At 40.0% G+C, this 23,178-nt stretch overlaps 2 protein-coding genes across 8 annotated transcripts in view; both read right to left on the reverse strand.

Moving 5' to 3' along the window:
• Positions 1-23,178, reverse strand: part of ARL15 (ARF like GTPase 15) — a 415,164-nt gene that overhangs the window by 360,322 nt on the left and 31,664 nt on the right. The window lies entirely within an intron of this gene.
• LOC147914625 (endogenous retroviral envelope protein HEMO-like) lies at positions 4,041-14,088 on the reverse strand. Of its 3 annotated transcripts, none has more exons than XM_087443270.1 (2): positions 12,900-13,802; positions 4,041-9,409 (listed from the first exon to the last, which is right to left on the reverse strand). In XM_087443270.1, the coding sequence occupies exon 2, from the start codon at positions 6,827-6,829 to the stop codon at positions 5,651-5,653; it is 1,179 nt and encodes a 392-aa protein (XP_087299396.1). In that variant the 5' UTR covers positions 6,830-9,409; positions 12,900-13,802; the 3' UTR covers positions 4,041-5,650. The 3 variants fall into 3 exon arrangements, 1 of the variants encoding a protein (XP_087299396.1); XR_015555107.1 differs by lacking the exon at positions 4,041-9,409 and adding an exon at positions 9,416-9,482 and having other exon boundaries at positions 12,900-14,088; XR_015555108.1 differs by lacking the exon at positions 4,041-9,409 and adding an exon at positions 9,498-9,945 and having other exon boundaries at positions 12,900-14,088.

Here is a 23,178-nt window from a genome sequence, read left to right on the forward strand (position 1 = left end):
AACAATAACACCTTGTATTTGCAAAACATACTTAAGTGGAGGTAGAGGAACTGTTTGTAGACACCAGCTAAGGCAGCCAGACTGTCAGAACCACACGCTGCTGGTGCTGAACGCATTTCGAAATCAACCCATCCTCCTACTATAGATGGATACTCACGGATGGACGTCAAGTTCTTATTTTATTCATGTATTATTTCTAGCTAGCCCCATTTAAAAATAAAAAAAAAGTGGATCTGAAGCAGCTTACAATTAAAGAGAAAATTGGGATGCTGGGGAAAAAATTACTAATTCTTAAAGAGCTACACTCTAAGAGCAACTACCTTCTCTCAGAAGGAAGTCCTGGATCACAAGCTGATCCTAAATCCAGATATAATTCCCACACTCTCCCTAGAACAGCTCCAGAATACACAAACTCTCTAGAACACTTGAACTCAGTCTTGAGCAAGGTCTCCAAGGCAGCTCAGATCCTCTGGAACAATGGAAAGCCATCAGATGAGAAGTAGGGTGGAGGGAGAAGGGCTTAGGATGGAAAGCCAAGGTTCTCCCTAAGAGTCAGTGATCAAGCCAGAGCTGCTGAGAAACATCAGGACTGCAGGCCCACAGTACCCATCCAGAGCACCTTGGGCCAAGCTGAGTAGGGAGAGGGAGGAACTGCAGTACAATGGGAAGGCCATGATTCCAGAGGTGGTTGTCATGGACTCTGTAGGGCAAACACACCTTTTGAGACATGAACAACGGTATAGACCAATCCAAAGGAGAGCAGCAAGACTGCATTCAGTCCAGACAGCTACTTCAACCCTCATTTTCCAGTGGAGACATAGTGCCTCACTCCTGAACTCTCAGCTCTGAGTTCAGGGCAGAGTGGTCTACAAGTGATGGGATGATCATACAGAGAGAGCCTAACAGAGTCCATCTGGGATCACTCAGAGCCAGCCCAGCACTCATCAGGCCTCTAGACAAGGAACAAACAACCTAGTGTGGCCCACGGGGCAGTCAGCTATTTGAATTGGCAAGACTCCACTCCCCTCACCCCTCCTACACACACACACACATACTTAACCTTGGGGTTGGCTGCTGTCAAATAATTCTGTTATCAATTCCTGATTATTTATGCCAGGGGTATAGATGTATAAGTAAACTGAAAAACTACAGATAACCTCAAATCATTTCTTTCCAGGATTGAGAATGTGATTTTGCAGAAACTCAATATTTCTGTTAACTTACTTATCCCACACATCTCCTTCTTCCCAATACTGAAATTAGTTGAAAACCTCTGAAGTGGATTGCAAGAGAAAAGAAACATAACGTTAGGAGCGACTGAGAGAAAGAAAACAGCCCAGGATTTTAAACAGGCTTTCATGGTTAAGAGATCATCTATAGCTAGACATTCAAAAATCAACCTATAGATTTTACAGTAGTAGTATCTTATAGATTGCTACACTGTGGGGCAGGTAAATGACTACCATAAATCTTCTGTATCTCAGAGAAAATGCAAACGTAATAGAATGATCAAGTAATCTGCTCTCTGACAAATAGGACAATCAGTAGGATATAACATTATAATATGTTTTTATAACATCATAACATAATTACAACATTGCTTTTAGTTAGTAAAAAGCTTTCCTACTCCTGAGCAGCAACTTGATTGCAATGCAGATACCGAACATTAACCAAAAAAATCACAGAAAAGGATGTCTACCCAGAACGCCCTTAGAATTTCCACCCCCTTTCCTGGTACAATTGACTCAGACACACAAAAACACGGAAGTATTAGAAGTCATTCTGCAATCTGAAATCATTTCCCCAAATGAACCTAAATTTGTTAGCTTTCAAGTGTGACATAAACCTTTGCTCAAGGTCTAGAGTGGAGAAAAGAACTAACATGCTCTCTCAGCCATCCTACTATGAGATGCACAGTGCGGGCATCTTGAGTGGCGTCATCTCGCAATGTGCATCCTGGGTTCTGCACTCTTCTTCCTACACTCTTCCCACTCCTACCCTGAGCTGCTCTGGGTTAGAATACAAACCAAATTTCTGCACAAGCAGAAAGGGAAGAGCAGCCAGGGTCAGTGTGGTTCCTCCAACTCCAATTCCCATGGTACCATTCTTATCTAGTGCTTCACCATCATAAATACACAGATACCAAGCCACCACTCCCTATTTCTGTGACATTATGGATTCGTTACAATGAATTCCAGAACTCCAAATTGTTGTTCTTAAAGGTGTCTAAAGGTACTATCTCCTGTTCCTCAGTCTGGTCTCTCATCTTTGGTACTCCAGGAACTAATTAAAGAGTCAAACAAAGTCATAGAAGTCCCATTCATATTAACTCAACTCAAAGACCATGATGCTCAAACGCATAGACACAAATGCCAAGAGAATACAGGACTCTGGTAAAGCTGACTTACTACCTAAAGAAATAAAAATCTTCCTGATTTCAATCCTTATTAGAGAAAATTCTTTATAAAATGCACAGCATAATTTTTCCTGTCAAGGATGAAATTCAGGTTGTTGTCAAACAGGCTCTGACAATGACTCAAGGGTCATCCTCTGGACACAGAATCACAGAGCTAGAAGAAACTTCCAGAGGCCACAGTCCAACCCCCTTGTTTTACAGATGAGGTTATTAAGATCAGGAGAGGTGAAGAAACGTGCCCGAAGTCATACAATCATTGCTTTTCACTCTAGTCCCAGAGTCACCAATTAATAACACCACCAGTCCCCCCAAACCACCCAAGCTCAGAATTTGGAATGCAGCCTGGAGAATGAACAAACTCCATGCTACTCTGGATAGGCCTTAGCAGTATGAGCCAACGAAAAAAATTTACAACTGATGCTAGGCTCACAAAAAGCAGAATTGGGGGTGATTTTAGCAAGAAATTCATTCAAACTCATCATTTTCAGAAGAGAACAACAAGGCCCAGATTATAACATATTTTGCGCAACATTATAAACAGCAGCACCTGAATCAGAACCGACCTTCGCAATCCACAAATCTGCCTGCCTTTATGGAACTGATTTTTAAACTCTCAGAGGACCTAGTACTGAAATACCACCTCTTCCCTAAAAAATGACCAAACTCCAGTTATCTATTTTCATTCCTTCGTTAATAACTATATCCCTATTTCATATCCTATGTCTAGAGTTAGCTGGGTTTTGTTCTTTCTTCCCATGACAGCAAACAATTATTTTCTCCTATCTCTACCAAATAAAATAACGAGAAAGTATACTGATCTTTCCTTCCTGCCAAGCAGAGCTGAGAGCCCATTCTTGTATGCTTCATGTGATCTCATTAAAATGAACACTTTTCCACTTCCAAATCTGTTACAAGTTTTATCTAATTCCTACATTAGCTTACTTTTTCCACACACGTACACAAAAATCAGTGGGTGTTCCTTTCAAATTAATAGTTTAGACAGGAAATTAATGATGAAATTCAGTGAAATGAACAGGCACTTGAATTCGTTTTGCCAGGCACCAGCAACAAATTGTAGCATTTGGGAACATAATGGGCATAATGGGAGTCATTGGGCAATAAAAATTCTGGCTTATCTTCTCATCCAGGTTGAATTCATGTGGATGGGGTGGGAAAGCAGGATAACAATATAGCAAATTTTCCGCATTGCCGCCTACAATTGTTGGGAAAATGTTTAGGCAGAGATTACAGAGCCAATAGCATACTACTGTGTTGGGTTTGTTTTTTTTTTAAATTAATCATAGGCTGAAGTGAATTATGCATTTGTTAAAAAACAAAACTGCAAGGGACTGGCCCAGTGGCATAGTGGTTGAGTTCACACACTCCGCTTCTGCGGCCTGCAGTTTGCAGGTTCGGATCCCAGGCACAGACCTACACACCACTTATCAAACCCATGCAGTGGCAGGCATCCCACATATAAAGTAGAGGAAGATGTTAGCCCAGGGCCAATCTTCCTCAGCAAAAAGAAGAGGATTGGCAACAGATGTTAGCTCAGGGCTAATCTTCCTCACCAAAAAAATAAAACAAAACTGCAAGAATATGAATTCTAATATTATTAGTGGTTTTGTGATAACCCAACATTAATTTGTGTTTTGATCCTGTACCAGATAAAGCTGAAGAAGAATGGCAGTTCAAATACCCCAGTTAACCTATCAATGTCCCTGTTAAGAAATAAAAGTAGAGAGCATTAAAATACAATGAAGCAGACAGAAGAAAAGAATCACAATTTTCAAAGATAAGGACTGAAGGGAAAAGGTAGTATTTTAGCCATGGAATGTAAAATAATAAGGAAGATGCATGTACATATGCTTCCTAGCCCATTGTTCATAACCCTGTGGCCCCATGGAGAAAGGAAACAGGAAACTGGAGGAAGGCACCTAATGAACCAATGGGGCCAATGGGTAACACAGCAATCCTTTCTATTTGGAACACTTCCAAAATTACATCCATCCATCCATCTGACAAATAATTATTGAATGCTTACTTCAGGTCAGGAAGTGTTCTGAGCAACAGGGATAGTGCAGCAAACCAGACAGAGCCCCTAACCTTTATAAATCTCCAATTCTAACACTGCCTTCAGGTTCTAAGAATGTATTTCCAACATGGCACCTCCAATTCATACATCTAAAGCCAAGGTCATCTTCTTTGCTCCCCAAGCTATTTTTTCTGTGTACTGCCTGTCTCATGTAAAGGTATTGTCGGGGGAAGAGGGAGAATCTCCCTCTGCCCTTTCCCTTAAGGTTCTTCTGGCTGGCCAAATAATCAACAAGACAGGTTAGCAGGAGAAAATAATACCAAGTTTAATAACATGTATACATGGGAGAAAGCAGGGACACTGCGTTTTTTAACACAATAGCAGAAATTCTCGTCTTAAATATCATTTTTAGCCAATGACAAAGGAGGATTTGGGGGTGGGGGAGTCAGTTATAGGAGATTACCACTAAAGCACAGTAAACAAGAGTAAGGTTTATTATACAGCCCCAAGGCCTCATCTTCCACATTGATAAGTTACTAGAAATGAGCTCACCCCCCCTTTTTCTCAATACAGAGAGGGAGATACCTTTACAAATGGAGACTTCCCTTGTAAATGATTGTCTGACAACTCCTCGCAGGGCCATCCAAAGAATGTGGCCCGAGAGACAGAACTCCCGATAAGATGGGCTTGTTGGTGCCTTTTCTATTGTAACCTCTATCCTAAATTATCTTTTATAGCAGTCATGATAATAACCCCTTCCTAAAACAGATTTTTTGGTTTTAAATTCTTTAGGTAGTTTGGGAGGGGAAACTCAAATATTTTTCCTGAGCTCTCTGAGTCCTTATTGTCTTCAGCTCGAAATAATCCGCATACCAGAGTGGTGCTTCCTGGGGCAGCTTGCCCTGAGCACCATCAGTTCCCTCCTCTGAAACTTCCCTAGAAGTTTCACATATTAAAGCTGAGCTGGTGACTGTGGAGAGAGAAATCGTGTTAGTACCCGAGTGATAAGAAGTCTGTAAAGAGAGAAAAGAACATAGATTAGAATGAGGATGAACAAGCAGAAAAGAACAAATCGGAGTATATTTCTCCACACTCCATTAAACGAGTCCCCCAATCCTGGAAATAAGTCAGTCTAATAAAATGTGTGAGCTTCGTTTATCTGATGAAAAATGTCAATCTTTTCTTTTAATAGATTTAAGTTAGATATTACTTGACCTGTTTGATTCACATAAAAGTAACATTTTTTTCCAATGATTGCGCATGTGCTGGGCAGTGAGTACGTCTAGAGCACGTCGATTTTGGAGCACCACAGATGCTAGGCTGTTAATCTCTGACTGGAGTATGTTTAAGGTTTGCATGGTGGTGTTGAACTCTTGTTCTATTACCATAGAGAGATTTAATATTTTTTTTTCTAACTCATAATCTCCAAAGCCAGGGAATAGGACTCTCAAGGCTGAAAAGAACTTGGAGTTGTGATACACAAGTGGATTTTCCACGATTTCTCGACTGGCACGTTTATGTGGCACAATCTTATGAACAAACGAACCCAAGTTTGTAATTTGGCTAGCATTTAAGGTGGAGTGTTTGGTGACAGAAGGAGCCAGGTATCCAAGTCCGCATCGTCCTGACCAATTAGGTGGGAATCCTTTATATACTTTGTTGCCGCATAAAATGAAAAGACCAGTGTAGTTTAAAGACAAGGTTAGAATTGAGTCTGTAGTTCCCAGGATCTGGACTATTTCATGATCTGTGCCACTTGCACTGTTACTACCTAAACATCTCCATTTTCCATGAGCTCCTGTCAGTCTGCGAGAACAGAATAGATTGCGGAATAGCTGGTACAGGAGGCCTGCAGTCTGATTTTGGCAGCTATAAAGCCTGGTCTTGTCACCTGACCAGGTGAGTCCAGATTTTTGATCCACCCATATATAGTCTGTGGCATTGGGCAGCCTAACCATGCGGATAGCTGCTATACCCCAAGTTGCACACGGGTGGCTCGTAAGCCATCCAGAGCACTTGGTGATTTGGCAAATGTTTGTGCCAGAGGGAGTAGTGATAGAGTCACTTACAATTCCCTTGAGAGTTCTGAAGATGCCACCAGGAGAAGAAGCAGAGTGAAGTTTCCCTTGTTGCGGATACCATACTCTGTTACTCGTCCATTTTCTGTACTTAGTCCACCAGGTGTTCACATCAGCAGGAACAAAGACGAGTTCAGGTTCTTTTGCACTATCTAGCTGTTGACATAACCAACAGTCAGATTGATTAGTTAACGTGGCTAGGGCTTGGTAAACTGGCACGAGGGGGTGTTTGGTCTGTGCCCGACCTGTTGAAAAGGAGAGGGTTAGTAAAAGCAAGACACAGATCGGAAAAGAGCCCATAGCGGAGACTTAGAGAGGGAAGAGGGACAGATAGAGACCAGCACTCTCCAGTCAGCTTTTTAATAAATGATTAAAATATATATATATATCCACTAATAGATTGTGTGTGTGAGTGTGTATATATATATAGGAAATTTTAAAGTAAGGGGGGGAAATGGGTCAAAGTAGGTTTTTTTGATCCGTGATCTTGGTAAAAGCTGTCTACTTTGTGATGTCGGCTGTTCCTGGGGCCTGTGTTTTGGCCCTCGAAATCTTTAATTTAAGGTCACCTGTGGGGATTATCTCTCAGTTGTCTTGAGAGCGATGTTCTGGGTCTATTTTGGCGTGGCTCGCATGGATCCAGGAAGATTTTTCTTTTATTTTGATGGCAGTGCAGGTTGTCAGTAAGACTTCATAAGGTCTTTCCCAGCGAGGTGACAGTGTGTGTTTTTTTTCTAAAGACCTTGATGTATACCCGGTCTCCTGGTCGAAAGGGATGGCAAGGCTTGTCAGAAGGTGGTGGCCATGTCTCTTTTACCTGTTGACGATATGCTTCAAGTATACTAGTTAATTTTTGTATATAACAAGTCATAGCATCAAATTGTTTACTTAAGTTCCCATAATATTCATTTAATCCAGGAATTGAAGGTTTAGAGACACCAGTAGGCATCGGACGTCCAAAAACTATTTTAAAAGGAGTCAGTCCATGTCTTCTATTTGGAGTATTTTGAATCTTCATAAGGGCCAAGGGCAGAGCCTCTGGCCATTTAAGTCCAGTTTCTTGACAGACTTTTCCTCGAGTTCTTTTTATATCTAGATTTTTACGTTCCACTTGCCCTGATGACTGAGGGTGATATGGGGTATGAAATTTTAATGAATACCCCAGAGTTTTTGCAAGCAAGTGGTTTATCTCTGCTGTAAAATGAGTTCCTTGGTCTGATTCAATCCATAAAGGAATGCCAAAGCGAGGAATAACTTCAGTTATTAATTTCTTTACCACTGTTGTGGCATCTGCATGTCTGGTCGGATAGCATTCAGTCCATCCACTAAACATGCAGACAATAACCAAACAGTGAGAGTAACCTAAAGCTGAAGGCAAGTCCATAAAATCCATTTGGAGTGCCGCAAAAGGCAGCGTGGGCCTGGGAGGACTTCCTGGATCACACTGATTTCTCCCAGAGACTTGGTAAGATTTGCAAGTTGTGCACTGGGAGGTGATTTGGTCAGAAATTTTATGGATGCCAGGGCAAAACCAATTGTCTTTCAGTTCCTCAACTATCCCCCGTTTGCACATATGTCCCATTTGGTGGGAGATAAGTGTAAGCCAAAAAGTCAAAAGAAAAGGAGCTACTGGAAGTCTATTTGGTCCAATGTATAATCCATCTGATAATTGTTTGGCACCCTTTTGTATCTAATTGTCTTTTTTAGATTGTGGGGCATTTGTCTAATAGTTAATAACATCAGTCAGGGATAAAGGCAGATTTAAAAATTGGGTGGAAAACGGATAAGGGGGTCCATAGTGAGCTGCATGTTTAGCAGCTCTGTCAGCCCTGTCATTCCCTAAAGATATGACATCAGTCTCCTTAGTATGGGCTGAACAATGAACAATGGCAATTTTTGAAGGAAGGTGAATAGCTTGTAATAAGGCTGTAATTAAGTGTCTACTAGCAATAGGAGTTCCTGTAGAAGTTAAGAATCTACAGGATTTTTAAATTGTGCCAACAGTATGGCAGACTCTAAAAGCATATTTGTGTAAACGAAAGAAAAACAAGGTTAATGGTTAGAGCAAATTGTAAACCAGTTTTTGAGTTCAGAGGCCAGCCAGTGAAGAAGAATTTTAGATGTTAGCGTCAAAGTATCTTTTGCAGTTTAAAATGTCTCTGATGGTGTCGTCAGGTCATCTCTTAAGTTTATATCAAGTTTATCAGCTTCAGTTTGTAAGGCTTCAGGAAAAAGGGCAGGTTCAGTTCTCAGTGATTTCAAATGAAAATGATGGAAAAAATCAAAAACGTTAGTTTGGACATCTGTAGCCAGATATTTCAGGAGACTAGAAGAAATCAGGATCTAGTCCAGTCAACAGATATAAAACAAAAACCTCAAAAGACAACAAAACTAGGATCTAATATCTGCAAACTTATACTGAAATAGTTTTTACTGAAATATAATTTTTCTCTCTAAAATCACCCTCATTTTTATTAAGATAGCAAAATTAAAACTAGTTTGCAAAATAAGTCTAGTTCTAATAGAGTTGACTCAATTATTTACATAAGTACAGCAAGAATAGCAGTTGATCACATAGGCTCTTTTAAATCTGCTTTGCTGGAACTTTTTATAAGGAATCTCAGATTGAACTTTAAAGGTCTCTCGAGGCCAGGAAAGCCAAGCCAAGGATTTTGTCATCAGACTTTGCCTGCAATATCTATAGATTTGGGTGAATTTTTCTCTTCTGAGGTTTCCCCAATATTTTTCGAGGTTCTTTGTACCTGCCAGATAAGTGACATTTTTTACCTATCCTGGTAAGTGTTGCTTGGAACATAAGGTACCAGGCCAATATTTCCACGTGGCTTTATTCCATAAAGTCTAATCTTCATTTTTCAAAAGCTGTATGGTTATATTGCAAATATGATGTTCCAGTCACAACCTTGGTAATAGAACCAGTGTTTCCAATTGTGTCCTGTTATAAGGAGAACAGATTTTTATTGAACTTATGCAAATAACTATATTGCCATGAAAACAACAATATTTACTTATTAAGAGTTTCTAAATTCGAGGGATCAGGTAGAGAGAAAAAGATAAATATTTCAATTTTACTTACAAAAATATTATTTACCAAATTGTTATAAGTCATAGCTATCTCGGGAGAAAAGAGAAAAAGTTTTTCTTAAATCTGAAAAAACAAAATATTAAAAATTCAGCAATACTTCAAACGAAAAATCATAAAAATTATAATCATCCTTATCAGTTCATTCAGTCCTGTGTAATCCATTTTCGATCCCAGTCTTTTTGTTAGCAGCTTCATGAAGTCAGTTTTTCCATCAGATTTTTGTAATTTCTTACCAAGTTCAGTTTTATGATCAGAAAGTTTGTCAGAAACCTGTATTCCAGTGTAAATATCAGAGTCCTTTCCATGAATTTTTCTGAAGTTGAAACATATTTTTCAAAAGCATTAGAGCAAAGAAATAAGTCTGTAAACAACAAGACCTCAAAATGGCAATTGACAGAGAAATTTGGTTAATTTTGTGACATACAACATTTTAAAATAATAATAACCAGAATTATGACTGATAACCAGGACAGATCAGAATTTCAGTAATGTTATACAATTTTAAAACACCTATGTCAATAACATTTGCCCACAAAATACCACCTAAGCAGGCTTATCATCACTTGTCTGACAATGTTTTCTATGTAATTTAACATACTGAATCAGCCTAATAAGTTTAGTATCTTCTTGTTTATAGGAAGAGAGCAAATTTTTTTGAGAAGTTCCAGGGCCCTTTGAAAATTTTCAAAGAAAAAAAAGTAAAAAAAGACTTTATTTAAGATATGAATTTTGGGGAGCTTGTCAAAAATATAAAAAGTCAAAGCAAACACAGCATTAACAGTCTAAAAGCCTTAATAGAGAGATCTCAGTCTTTTGAAGGTAGGAAATTATTTTAACAGTTTTTTTTTTTCTTTTTCTTTTAGGTAGACTTACTCAAAGGTAAAGAAAAATCTTTTATAACCTCTTTATCAAGTTTAAGCAGATTATCTTTTTAAGAGAAATAAGACCAAATTTTAATTTTGTACCAACTTACTTCTGCTATTAAAACTCATTTACTTAATTAAATTTATTTCAATCTTAGCCAACTTGATCATGCAAAAACTCTTTTTCCAGAATTCTTCTTCTACAAACCTTTTATAACTTTTTTTTTACATTCAGAATTTGTCCCATGTCTTTCTTTTCTCTCCTAGTACTTGAGGACAAATTTATCTTTTTTAACCAAACAAAATATTTCCATTTTTTGTACCTTTATACATCTTACTTTCCTTGTACACAGACATATTTTTCTTAATTTTCAATCACATATTCTATTTAGAAATTTTAACCTTTAGAAACCTTAATTTGTGAGTAAAAACTAAGTGAACCATTATAAACTTTTTTTTACATTAGTATCTTGTGGCTTGGAAAATTTATAAACACTTCATAACTTCTGGAAACACATTACTTTATAGTACAATCTTCTAATAAAACACATGTTTACCAATAGACCCAAAACACCTTTTTGTTTTCCTGTAATGAAAAGCCAAAAGTAGACAAATGTACATTTAGCAATCAATGTCTAATATCTTATCTTATTTGGAAATGATGATACTCAGAGAATTTTTATCATAAAACTTAGCAAAACTCTCAAGTTTTAAGTCACCAAAAAGAGTTTGGAAGCTGTAACCACCATAACACATAATTATTGTTTAAAGTTCATCCAACATTCATCCTTTTCACAACTATTTAGTTACTTATTCCCAATAATTATTTAGATTGCCTATAAGACTTCATAAGACTTCAGATAAAATTAGCCATCATTACTATTTTTGTTAACCAGTTCTGTAATAGAAATAACATAAAATTTCATGTAAATTTCGTCACCTCTTATACCTTTAAACATAATTATCATTAAGATTTTTATCAATAGGTCTTGGTCTTCTAATTTTGGACAAGAGAAGCATTCCCAGTCAGACATTTTAAAACATACTCAGGCAAAGTTGATGTAACCTCTTTGTATAAAATTAGCTCAAACATTCCAACCTTTATAATCTTATCAACACTTACACTTTTACATGTTCTCAATTCAATTGTAACCTGAGTCAAGGTCTTAAGACTAGTTAAATTTTTTCCCTTCCTTTTTCTGGCCTTAATTCTTAGGTACCAATTAAGCAATTATGTAAGAGCTCTCAAAACATTTTTTTTCCCCAATTTAGAAGTTTTTCCAATTCAAAGGATCCATCGTCTGGCCATTGACGAGTAGGATCTTCATTTGTATATTTATTCCAATAGTGACTCGAACCAATAAGCCTTTTTAAGGAAAGACCCGGAGGTAACTTTCCAAGCTTAGAATAAATCTTTCCCATGGACGCAAGAGGCGTCCCTGGTGAGGGCACAGATGTTGTAGCCCCCATAATCCACAGAATTCACTCCCAAAGATATTCAGACTCCCCTGAGAGCTTGGCACAGCCGGACAGAGACAGTTCGGAACCCCAGTCTACTCGACTGGCCACCAAGGTGCACCCCAGTAAATGCACCTTCCGTATGGTGGAGACCAAGGAGAATATTTTCACTGGTCACAAAGCCAAGTTTTCTCAGGACACAGAACAAGACAGAAGGAAAAACCTCATCCGGTTTTTTTTTTTTTTTATGTGCACAATGACAGCTTTAGCCACGCCTTAGGTCTCTTGGAGCCAGAATAATACTTAGCGGGGGAGGTGCCACGGGGTCGGGGACTGTGTGCTTTACAGAGTACCTCGTCGTTGCACAGACATTTTTTTGCAGTTGGCAGGGGATCTGTGTCATCTACCCCGTTCCGTGATCTAACTTATCCTGTCACGGGAGTCTTCTGAAAGTGGCGAGCGCCCTAATGGCTCTTAACTGCTCGACCCGCGCCCACTTAAGCGCCCACTTAAACTTGCGGCATTTTTGGCTTCCAAGATGCCCTCGGCAATGGCCTTCACTTCATGTGCATGTTAACCCACAGCAAAGTTTGTAGACGCCGGTCTGGTGAGACCCGCAAACTCACCAGTCTGTGGGGCCGGCCCGGACAGCAGGCTTATAGGGCCTATGCCTGCGTCCTACCCTATGGTATTTCTTTCTTATGACAAAAGACACAGACAAAAGAGAAAAACAGAGACTACCTTTGGGAGGAAAAGGGATCAAGATCAAAAACCAAGAGTACTCTACCAAATTTAAACCAAGAGTCACTAAAAGCCCAAGAAACTAGTTTTCCAAATATTTTCTCCTGCCAATCTAAATTTAGAAAGAGAAAAAATTCTCACCACTTCCTTCCGCCGGACTCCGCAGATAGAGATTCAGGGAGGCTGACGTGGTAAGAAGTCTTACCTTTTGCCGGCTTTCGTCAGGCGTTCCCGTATCTCATCATCTGCAGTAGTCCAGGGAGAAGGCAGGTCTTCCAGCCAGAGAAGGCAACTTACCAGCCAGTGCTTCTGCTGGCTGGCTCGCCAAAACTGTCGGGGGAAGAGGGAGAATCTCCCTCTGCCCTTTCCCTTAAGGTTCTTCTGGCTGGCCAAATAATCAACAAGACAGGTTAGCAGGAGAAAATAATACCAAGTTTAATAACATGTATACATGGGAGAAAGCAGGGACACTGCGTTTTTTAACACAATAGCAGAAATTCTCGTCTTAAATATCATTTTTAGCCAATGACAAAGGAGGATTTGGGGGTGGGGGGAGTCAGTTATAGGAGATTACCACTAAAGCACAGTAAACAAGAGTAAGGTTTATTATACAGCCCCAAGGCCTCATCTTCCACATTGATAAGTTACTAGAAATGAGCTCACCCCCCCTTTTTCTCAATACAGAGAGGGAGATACCTTTACAAATGGAGACTTCCCTTGTAAATGATTGTCTGACAACTCCTCGCAGGGCCATCCAAAGAATGTGGCCCGAGAGACAGAACTCCCGATAAGATGGGCTTGTTGGTGCCTTTTCTATTGTAACCTCTATCCTAAATTATCTTTTATAGCAGTCATGATAATAACCCCTTCCTAAAACAGATTTTTTGGTTTTAAATTCTTTAGGCAGTTTGGGAGGGGAAACTCAAATATTTTTCCTGAGCTCTCTGAGTCCTTATTGTCTTCAGCTCGAAATAATCTGCATACCAGAGTGGTGCTTCCTGGGGCAGCTTGCCCTGAGCACCATCAGTATCACCATCCACTCATTTCTCCTGGCTACTAATTTTCAAGTCATGTTTCAAGTTCAACTTGTAAATATCCACATTTATAAATAAAACTGTTAATCTCTTACATGGATAAAAAAGTTCTCTAAATATCAGATTTGAAAAACGTTACCCATTTAAAAAAAAAAAAAAAGAACAAGCCCCTCTTCAGTCTTACATCATTTTGTTTTTATCCTTTTTCTTCTTGAATTTATATATCTTTTCCATATCCCCAACAGAACTTTAATCTTAATATATTTTTATGCTTGAAAACCTTTTACTGATCACTCTATCGTGCTTCCCCACAAATGAACTGTGTATATAATTGACATCTTAAATTTTAAATTTCCTGAGACCAGTCTTTAAATAATAAAAAAAAATTTCTTATGGATTTTATAAAATTATTATTGGTCCACAACTGATTGAAACAAATATGTAATAAATGTTGATCAGTATATTGTAATATAAAAAGTAAAACTTTTTGGAACTCTCTTAATGAGATGGACAGGCTATATTTTTATTTTTTTGCAGAACAGAGAGAACTATTACTTGTCACTAGAATGAGAGATATGGTTTAGTATCAATTCTATTTCTATTTTTCATATTTTTTATACATAGATATAAGCCCTGAGAAACTTATTCTTATAAATAAGTAGACGGGAATAGAAGTTTTGCTGCTTCAAGAATCAAATGGTATCACTTGATTCTTTCCATTTCCTTCTAATTGTATAACAAAAATCATATCGTGCCTTATCAATATTATTTTCAATGATCAGCTAACAACTTGAGTATATTTGTCTTCAATTTTGCTGAAAGCAAAGAACTGAAAATGATTTACCTAGTCATATTAGAGTCATTCACTTCCTCAATACCAACACCATATTTTGAATTTTTCCTTTGTTCTGTGCCTCGGAGGTTTCTATACTCAAGGCCAATGCATCATGATAAGATTTAGAAAGGAGAGCAGTGACTTTCTCTCCTAACTGGAAGTAGGGTAGCTGTGAAAGGGGAAGTAATAAAAGGGAACTGAGGGGCCAGCCCCGTGGCTTAGCGGTTAAGTGCGTGCGCTCCACTACTAGCGGCCCGGGTTCGGATCCTGGGTGCTCACTGATGCACCACTTGTCCGGCCATGCTGAGGTGGCGTCCCACATACAGCAACTAGCAGAATGTGCAACTATGACATACAACTATCTACTGGGGCCTTGGGGAGAAAAAGGGAAAAAAAAGGAAGGGGATTGGCAACAGATGTTAGCTCAGGGCCGGTCTTCTTCAGCAAAAAGAGGAGGATTGGCATGGATGTTAGCTCAGGGCTGATCTTCCTCACAAAAAAAAAAAGAGAGAGAGAATTGACACAGGTGGACACTGATTTCCTTATGATCATATTAGTGTCCACATGTCTCTTGGAATGACATTGGAATATACATGCCCCTGGGATACACAATTTCAACACACTGATTGGAGCTCTGTTCATTCATTCATTCATTCCACAAATATCTACTGAGCACTTGCAACATTCCAGACACTTATCTAAGTACTGGAGAGACAGCAGGGAACAAAACAAGCAAAACTCCCTGCCTTCACAGACCTACTAAGTGGGAGAGCACAATCTGAGATCTGTGCTCGGTGCTACAGACCGAGCTGCCCAAGCCTCCTGGAGCCTGGGCAAGGCACTCTGCTTCCCACACCCCAAAGAACTGTATACCTACTTAGTCATTGAATGGTTAGTGAGCACCTACTGCATGCCAGAACCCTAGCTAAACCCAAAGGAACACAGAAGGCACAGACCGATTCTCCAGTATGCAATAAGCATAAAGCCTCTCATTCAGATTCACTTTGTGTAATATTTTAAGTTGATGTTTAAATAAATTTGAGTTCTACAAAGCAACAACCAAATCATCACCAGGGTCAATTATATTCTCCTCTATGTACATAATATTAAGCTATTGGCTCTGCTTAAAATCTAAAACACAATTTTGTTCCCAAGCTATGGATGTGAGTAAACCATATCCTGGATGGTGACTGCACTCTAAAATAATTTTTAATCATTGACAAAAACAAGTTACTCTCCCTATCAAGAGAAAAGTACTAGCCCTGAGGACTCAACACTAAACACTTGTCAAGAAAACAAAGTCAACCATCCCATCCGTGAAAACAGACAAGATAAAAATGCACATTTCCTAGGGTGGAAATTTCCATCAACTAGATATACACTTGTTAAGGGCCACCATGCTATTTAAATTAGAAAATTAAAAATATTTTAAGTTCCTAAGTTAAATGACACAATGTTTCTTATCAAGAAAAGAGCCTCTCCACCCAACCACACAGCTACAACTGATAATTACCCAAAGAAACTTCACAAAGGCCCTTTGTAAAGAATGGTCCTCATGTAACTAGTCAATTTCCTACTGCCTCTCTTTTTGTTTTGCCTTTTTTTTTTTTTAATTAGGATATCCACAGTCAGGAAATGAGAAATGTTATATTTCATACATATAAAATTTAGTTAGAGAATATATAATTAGAATTTCTTCTCCCCTGGTGATAATATACTTGTAGTTATAGCTACTATCTCATACCATTAAGCACTGAAAGTGAAGCGTGAAGAGGGAGGAGGGCCATCTCCCATGAAACAGAACACACACATCAAAGCTGAACTGTTAACTCTGCCTTCAACTGGGCAACAACAGCCTAACCAAAAGAACTACCTGGGATAGAAAGTATTGTTTATTAACACCGTAATCCAGATGAGAGAATATACTCTCTAAGATTCCATATAGATCAAAATATTACAAGTCTAAAACGATTCCAAAACTTCATTTCAGCAAGCCATACTGAACTTAGATAGTCCCTTACATGACCTCAAAATATGCTACAAAGTTATAATGAAAAAGTATAGGTTATGTAGTAAGTACATAAGGGACACTATAGGCTCTAAATAAGGTACAGTCTGTGAATTTTGGGTAAAGCTAGAAAATATCAGCCTCAGATTTAGGTCAATCATGAACTTAAAAAAATATATCAATCGCCAATGATGACATAAATTGGCATCATGTACCCCTGATGAGATGCATTGAGGATACAATGTCACCTATGTAATATTCCTGCCAAAAATGTTTAACATGTATCTGATCATGAAGAAACAATTACAGGATCTAAACTGAAAGACAGTCTGCAAAATAACTGGCCTGGCCTTTTGAAAAATGTCACTGAATAAAAGACAAAAAAAATATTGAGAAACTGCTCCAGACTAAATTCAACAAATTCATATTGAACACCTACTGTCTGGAAGTTAGTCAAGTGTGGTGGCTCAGAGTTTAGAACTCAGCATAAATCAATTCAAATTCTAGCTCCAAATCCTGTCTCTACCATGTGGAAAAAACATTTAACCATGCAACGCCCCAGTCTCCTCTCTACAAAATGAGGATGATAATAGTACCTTCTTTGCAAGATTGTAGAATTAAATTAATTCATCTATAAAGGCCTTAGCACATTTAGTAAGTGCTCAGTAAATGTCAGTGGTGGTGGTGGTGGTGGTGGTGGTGGTGGTGGTGATGATGATGATGATGGTGGCAGTGGTGGAGCCATCAGATAGGGAGAGGGACAGGATGACACGGTCACTGCCTTCACTGAGCTTACAGTGAGAAAACAACAGGCCATTAAGACAGTGTGATATAAGCACTTTGGCTGGTGAAAGGCTCTAGAGTGCAAAGAAAGGGAACACCTAGGAAGAGCATTTAGCCAGGTGCTAGAGGTCATGGAGGGCTTCCCAGAAGAGGTAACAGCTGATCATTCCAGGATGAGCAAACAGCACATACAGTGCTGGAAGCAAAAAAGAGAACAGACCAGGAGCTGAAAATAGATGAGTATGCCTGGAATGTATAATAGTGGAAGTAGAAGGAGGTAGAGAGAGAAGGCGCAACGGATAAGCAGGGCCAGCTGGTGCAGGGCACCTTCTAAACTATGTTAAGGATTCTGGGCTCTGACTTGAGCTGAAGAGCAATGGGCGACTACCGAGAAGTTTTCCGCATACGGAGATCTGCATTTCACAGACTATGCTGGTTGCAGAGTGGAGAGAAGATTGAGGGGGGGCAAGACCGGAAAGGGAAGACCAGCTAGGAGGAGGCTGTTAGGGTTTTCTAGGTAAGAAATAGTGGTCCTAGAACTTGGGTAATAGCAGCAGAGACAAGAGGTAACTAGCATGGGCGAGATCCGAACCTGGGGACTGATAAGATGATGAGGCAGGGGAGAGCTGAGGACTGAGTCCAGTTCCTGGTGTGGCAGCTGGATAGGCTGTTGTGCCAGTCACCCAGAAAGGAAGCACGGGCCACAATAGTTTTAGGGGTGGAAAGAAAGTGGGTTCAGTCTGGGTCAGACTCCATGGGAAGGGCCATGCTAGTGACGTTGTGCTAGAGTCACAAAGGTCTCAGCGGACAAGTCTTGATCTTGAGAGAAAAGGATACATTCTGCATTCCCTAGAATAAAACACCAAACCAAACAGATTTTATCTTGCTCTTACCTGGGCTCCAATTTCAAAAGATGACCAAAAAAATAAGGCAGTTCTGTCAATCTCGCACATTTCATGGTTTAACTCTTTTTCTGAATAAATAGACAGTAGGATGGATATTTGTATCTCTCAACAGGTTCGTTAAACCTAAAATGTTAAAGTCCCCTGCCAGGAAAGTTAGCACATTACCCAAATATTCCTACTCTACTTGAGAACACTACTTTGTTTATTAAAGAAAGAAAGCAATCATAAACTCTCATTTCCTAGATTATAAAGCATATAACCCCCCACTTAGACCCTTCAAAATAAAACTGTCAGGAATACTAACCATATGTGTGCATGTATCTGTGGACAAAAACACATATGCTAATATTCACAAATAAAACACCAGATTTGATCCCGGCCCATAAAGTCTCAATTACTAATCCAACCAGAAGCTGGACTTGTCACAAAGTCAGTCTTGCTGTCACACTATGCACTCATTCAATGTGTGCACTGACAATAACCATAGAGAACACTGTGTTCTACACACTTTCCTCAAGGTGTACTGCACAGTCTGAGGGCTGAAGTGCAGAGCAATATGCCTTAGCTCATTTCCTTGTGAAACAGACAGAGAATTGTCCCCCAGTGTCCATTCTCTTCTTCCCTCTGGGAATGGAACCCCCCAGAGTCTCCTTACTAGAGTCCACATTTCCAAGCCTCCTTGTAGTGACGTAGTCATGTGACACCAGTTCTGGCACCCAGGAGGTGAGGGGCAGTGATGTGTGCAACTTCCATGTCACACCCAGAAAAGGAACTGCTTGGCCACCACTTCGTCTCTCCCCCAGCCAAACAATGATGTGGGAATGGTGAGCTGTCTTCAGACTGTGCATGAGCAGAATAACCTAGGCAACGGAAGAACAAGCTAGAAGGAGCCTGAGGCCCTAAAGGAGTCGTGAAGCAAAGGGCTAGACTCCCACCTGACTACAAGCTTGCATTGTTATATGAAACAGAAATGTATTCTGTTTAAGCCACTGTTATTCTGATCTTTATTACAACAGCCAAACCAATATCTTAACTCATTTCCACTCCATTCAAGTCTACAATATGCTGAATTTCTTCAATTAGGGTGTGCCTCACTTTGTCTCGGAGCTTTTCATTTCTTTATCATGACTGCAGACATCTCAGCATCCCCCAGAGTTCACAGTAAGTACTTCAGCTGGAGTCTTCAAGGAGCACAATAACAGACACTGTCCTCCCCTATTCTCTCCACATGGTCACGTACTAAAACGGCTCTTCAGTTTGTTGCTAGAGCCAGTGTTTGCAGAGCTCACATGCAGGACTCCCAGTCCACCTGACAATACCTAACCTTGTGTTATATATGATGACAACATCCTTCACCCAGCAATAGGACTTCCCTAATTTGATTTTTTTCCCTCCAGGAATGATGACGGATTGTACTGAGCCCTCTATACCCTGGTCTTTGGTGCCTGTGGTAGGCAGAACAATGCTTTCCTTCCCTTCTCCATAAGACGTTCATGTCCTAATCCCCAAAACCTGTGAATATGTTACTTTAAAGGCAAAAGGAGGTTTTGAGGGTGTGATGAAATTAAGGCTCATGAGGCGGGGAGGTTAGCCTGGATTGCCCAGGTAGACCTAATGTAATCACAAGGGTCCTTATAAAAGAGGGAGACTGGAGTGTCAGATGTGTCCGAGAAAGAGATGTGATGATGGAGAGAGATGTGACAACTGAGGCAAAAGTTGGAGTGATGCCACTGCTGGAAGGGGGCCGTGAGCCCAGGAGTACAGGCAGCCACTAGAAGCCCAAAAAGGTAACAAGCAGATTCTCCTTGAGAGCCTCCAGGAAGAACACAGCCCTGCCAACATCCTGACTTTAGTCCAGTGAAACTCACTACAGACTTCTGACCTCCAGAACAAGAAAAGAATAAATTTATGTTAAGTCACTGAATTTGTGGTGATTTGTTTCAGCACCAATAGGAAACTAATATAGTGCCCTTACATGCAGTACTAGGTTGTAAGAACTCAACTGAAGTTTAGGGTAGGATTTGTCCAGACCTAAAGAGCTAGACTAAAATAAGCAGTTTTAATAATATACAATATTGTTAATGGTATTAATAATAATAAACAATTGTTTTGCCATTTCATTGTAATAGCAAAGGTAGCTCTCCCAGCCCCCTCCTCAAAAAAAAACTCACTGAAGTTAAATGAGAAATGTGGCAGTACGAGCAAATGTTATAGCTAGATAAAAGCATAATCACTACCCACTACTGAGCGAATCTTTATCTCAGGATGGATCCGGATGCCATTTTTATAAACTCTTATTATCCTAAAGGATGAATGTTTTCTCTGCTAGTAAAATAGCATTTGATACCTTCTACAAAGGCAAGAGAAGAATTTAAAGAGCTTTTAAAGTCTTATTACTAACCAAAATCGCTAACCATGCATGATATTTTACTGGTATCATTTAGTTCAAATCTCCTTCATCACTCAGTTAAATTTTAGTTCATGCAGGTGTTAAGTACAAAGAGGCAACAATCAGCCCGTGGGGTCCGCGTGCCTTAAACAGCGCCATACTAGATGGGGAAGATGAACTGCCCTGGCTTCAGTCATTGGAGCCTCCTAGCTTTCAGTTTTGGTCAAAGGGGTTCACAGGCCAACAGGAAGGTCACTAGATGCTCAAATTACCACTCCAACGGCGTCCTGCTGCTAGCCACCACCAGCTGGCTGTCCACCATAGCGCTTCCGGCTCCATGACACTCACAGTTCCCAACTCACAGAAGTCTGGGGGCAACTGCAGGTCCCCTTGAGGCCACTTACCCTGACGTTGCAAAGGGAAGTCCTGAGCTATGCCCTAGTGCACCCTCTAGCCCAGAAATAATCCACACCTGCCCGCAGAAGGTTCATTTCAAGACCACATTCTCAAGTAGGGCCTGTTTCCCCCTCAGGATTTCATAAAATCATAGACCCACAATTGTAATGTAAACTCTTGGCCTGAATTTACTTTCCCTCCTTCCTCCTGACCAGAACCAAATGAATGTTGTTTAATACCCAAAATAGTCTACATCCACATAACAGGACTCCTTTTTTTTTTTTTTTTAATTTTATTTATTTATTTATTTGTTTTCCCCCAAAGCCCCAGTAGATAGTTGTATGTCATAGTTGCACATCCTTCTAGTTGCTAGAAGTGGTGCGTCAGTGCGCGCCCGGGATCCGAACCCGGGCCGCCAGCAGTGGAGCGCGCGCACTTAACCACTAAGCCAAGGGGCCGGCCCAGGACTCCTTTTGTTTCAAAAACTAAATTACTTCTTTGTAACACATCCCGATATGACATTGTATCTCCTGGGCTACACTGCCCAGGAAAGACTTATCTCCTCAGAGCAGACGTTTGGTTCTAAAGACAAAACGTTTTCTGCTTCACTCTGTTTCAGTTTGTTCTAGGGTCTGGCAGCTGATATAACTCCATCACTGATAACGCATAAGTTTCTCAACCTGTGCCTTAAGTTACCTGCCTAGAAAACTGAGGTAGGATCTATTTTCTTCAGCTTCCTGAGTGAAGGCACTCTAAATAAGCACCATTTCCTTCCAATGTCTAGAAAAAGTTCCGTCTACTCCAAACATTGGAAAGAAGAGTCGACAACATGCATAGAATATCCTCTGCTGTCCCTGAGTAATGATTTTTATGTGTGTGAGGAAGATTAGCCCTGAGCCAACATCCGTTGCCAATCCTCCTCTTTTTGCTGAGGAAGACTGACCCTGGGCTAACATCCGTACCCATCTTCCCCTACTTTATATATGGGACACCTGCCACAGCATGACTTGATAAGCAGTGCGTAGGTCCATGCCCGGGAACCGAACCTGTGAACCCCGGGCCGCTGAAGTGAAGCACGCGATCGTGAACACTACACCCCCAAGCCAGCCCCCTGAGTAATGATTTTCATTAAACTTTTTCATGCTTAGGTTCTGGATGCATTCATGACTCCACTCTCATGACTGTATTTATCTCCCTACAACACACTTACTTTTATACCTTGGAAGTTTTTAGCATGTCTGTCCTGTGTATATTCCATTTTGGTCTTGCTCATTTCAGATTATGGACTCCTAACACGTAAAAACTATGGCTTTTCTCTTATTTTTTAAGTGCTTAATCAGCTGCTATTTGGCAATAATGTTAGAAGGACAGAAAAAAAGGTCAACCACCCAACACCATTTCTCATCCCATAAACTCATCCATAATCTTTTTAATTTCCTCCTCTACTTTTTGTTTTACTTAGAGCTTAGCATTTATTTTCAAACAGGTGCTAACAAGAGTTTTTTAAGTTTGTTTATGTACTTTATTTACAATTGACAAGATTTTTTCCCTCCCTGTTTCAGTCTGCTTGGGCTGCCATAACAAAACACCACAGAATGGGTGGCTTCAACAACAGAAATTTATTTCTCACAGTTCTGGAGGCTAGAAGTCTGAGATCAGGGTGTCAGCATGGTTGGGTTCTGGTAAGAGCTCTTTTCCCCGCTTACAGAAAGCCACCACCTTGATGTGTCCTCATGGCACAGAGAAAGAGAGAGCAAGCTCTCTGACGTCTCTTCTAAGGGCTAACCCCATCAAAAGGACTCCACTCTCAGGATTGTATCTAAACCTAATTATCTCCCAAAGGCCCCATTCTCCAAATACCACCACACTGTGGGTGAGGGCTTCAACATATTAATTCTGAGGAGACGCAATTCAGTCCATAGCACTCTCCTTTTAGGGACAATTTTTATCTGCCTTAGAATTAGTCTATACAAAGAGCTTCTTCATTAAATAAGCACAGAGACTGAACACCTGCATAGTCCCAGGCCCAGGCTTAGTGCTAGGTATTCAAGGATGAATAAACACAATTCCTGACATCAGCAGTCCCAGTATTCTCAGGTTCTAGTTGTAAATAGCCTATTGTGTTGACTCCCCA

Source organism: Ceratotherium simum, chromosome 18 (assembly GCF_057802395.1).
Source record: "Ceratotherium simum simum isolate JZ-2026a chromosome 18, ASM5780239v1, whole genome shotgun sequence".
NCBI classification, from domain to species: Eukaryota; Metazoa; Chordata; class Mammalia; order Perissodactyla; family Rhinocerotidae; genus Ceratotherium; species Ceratotherium simum.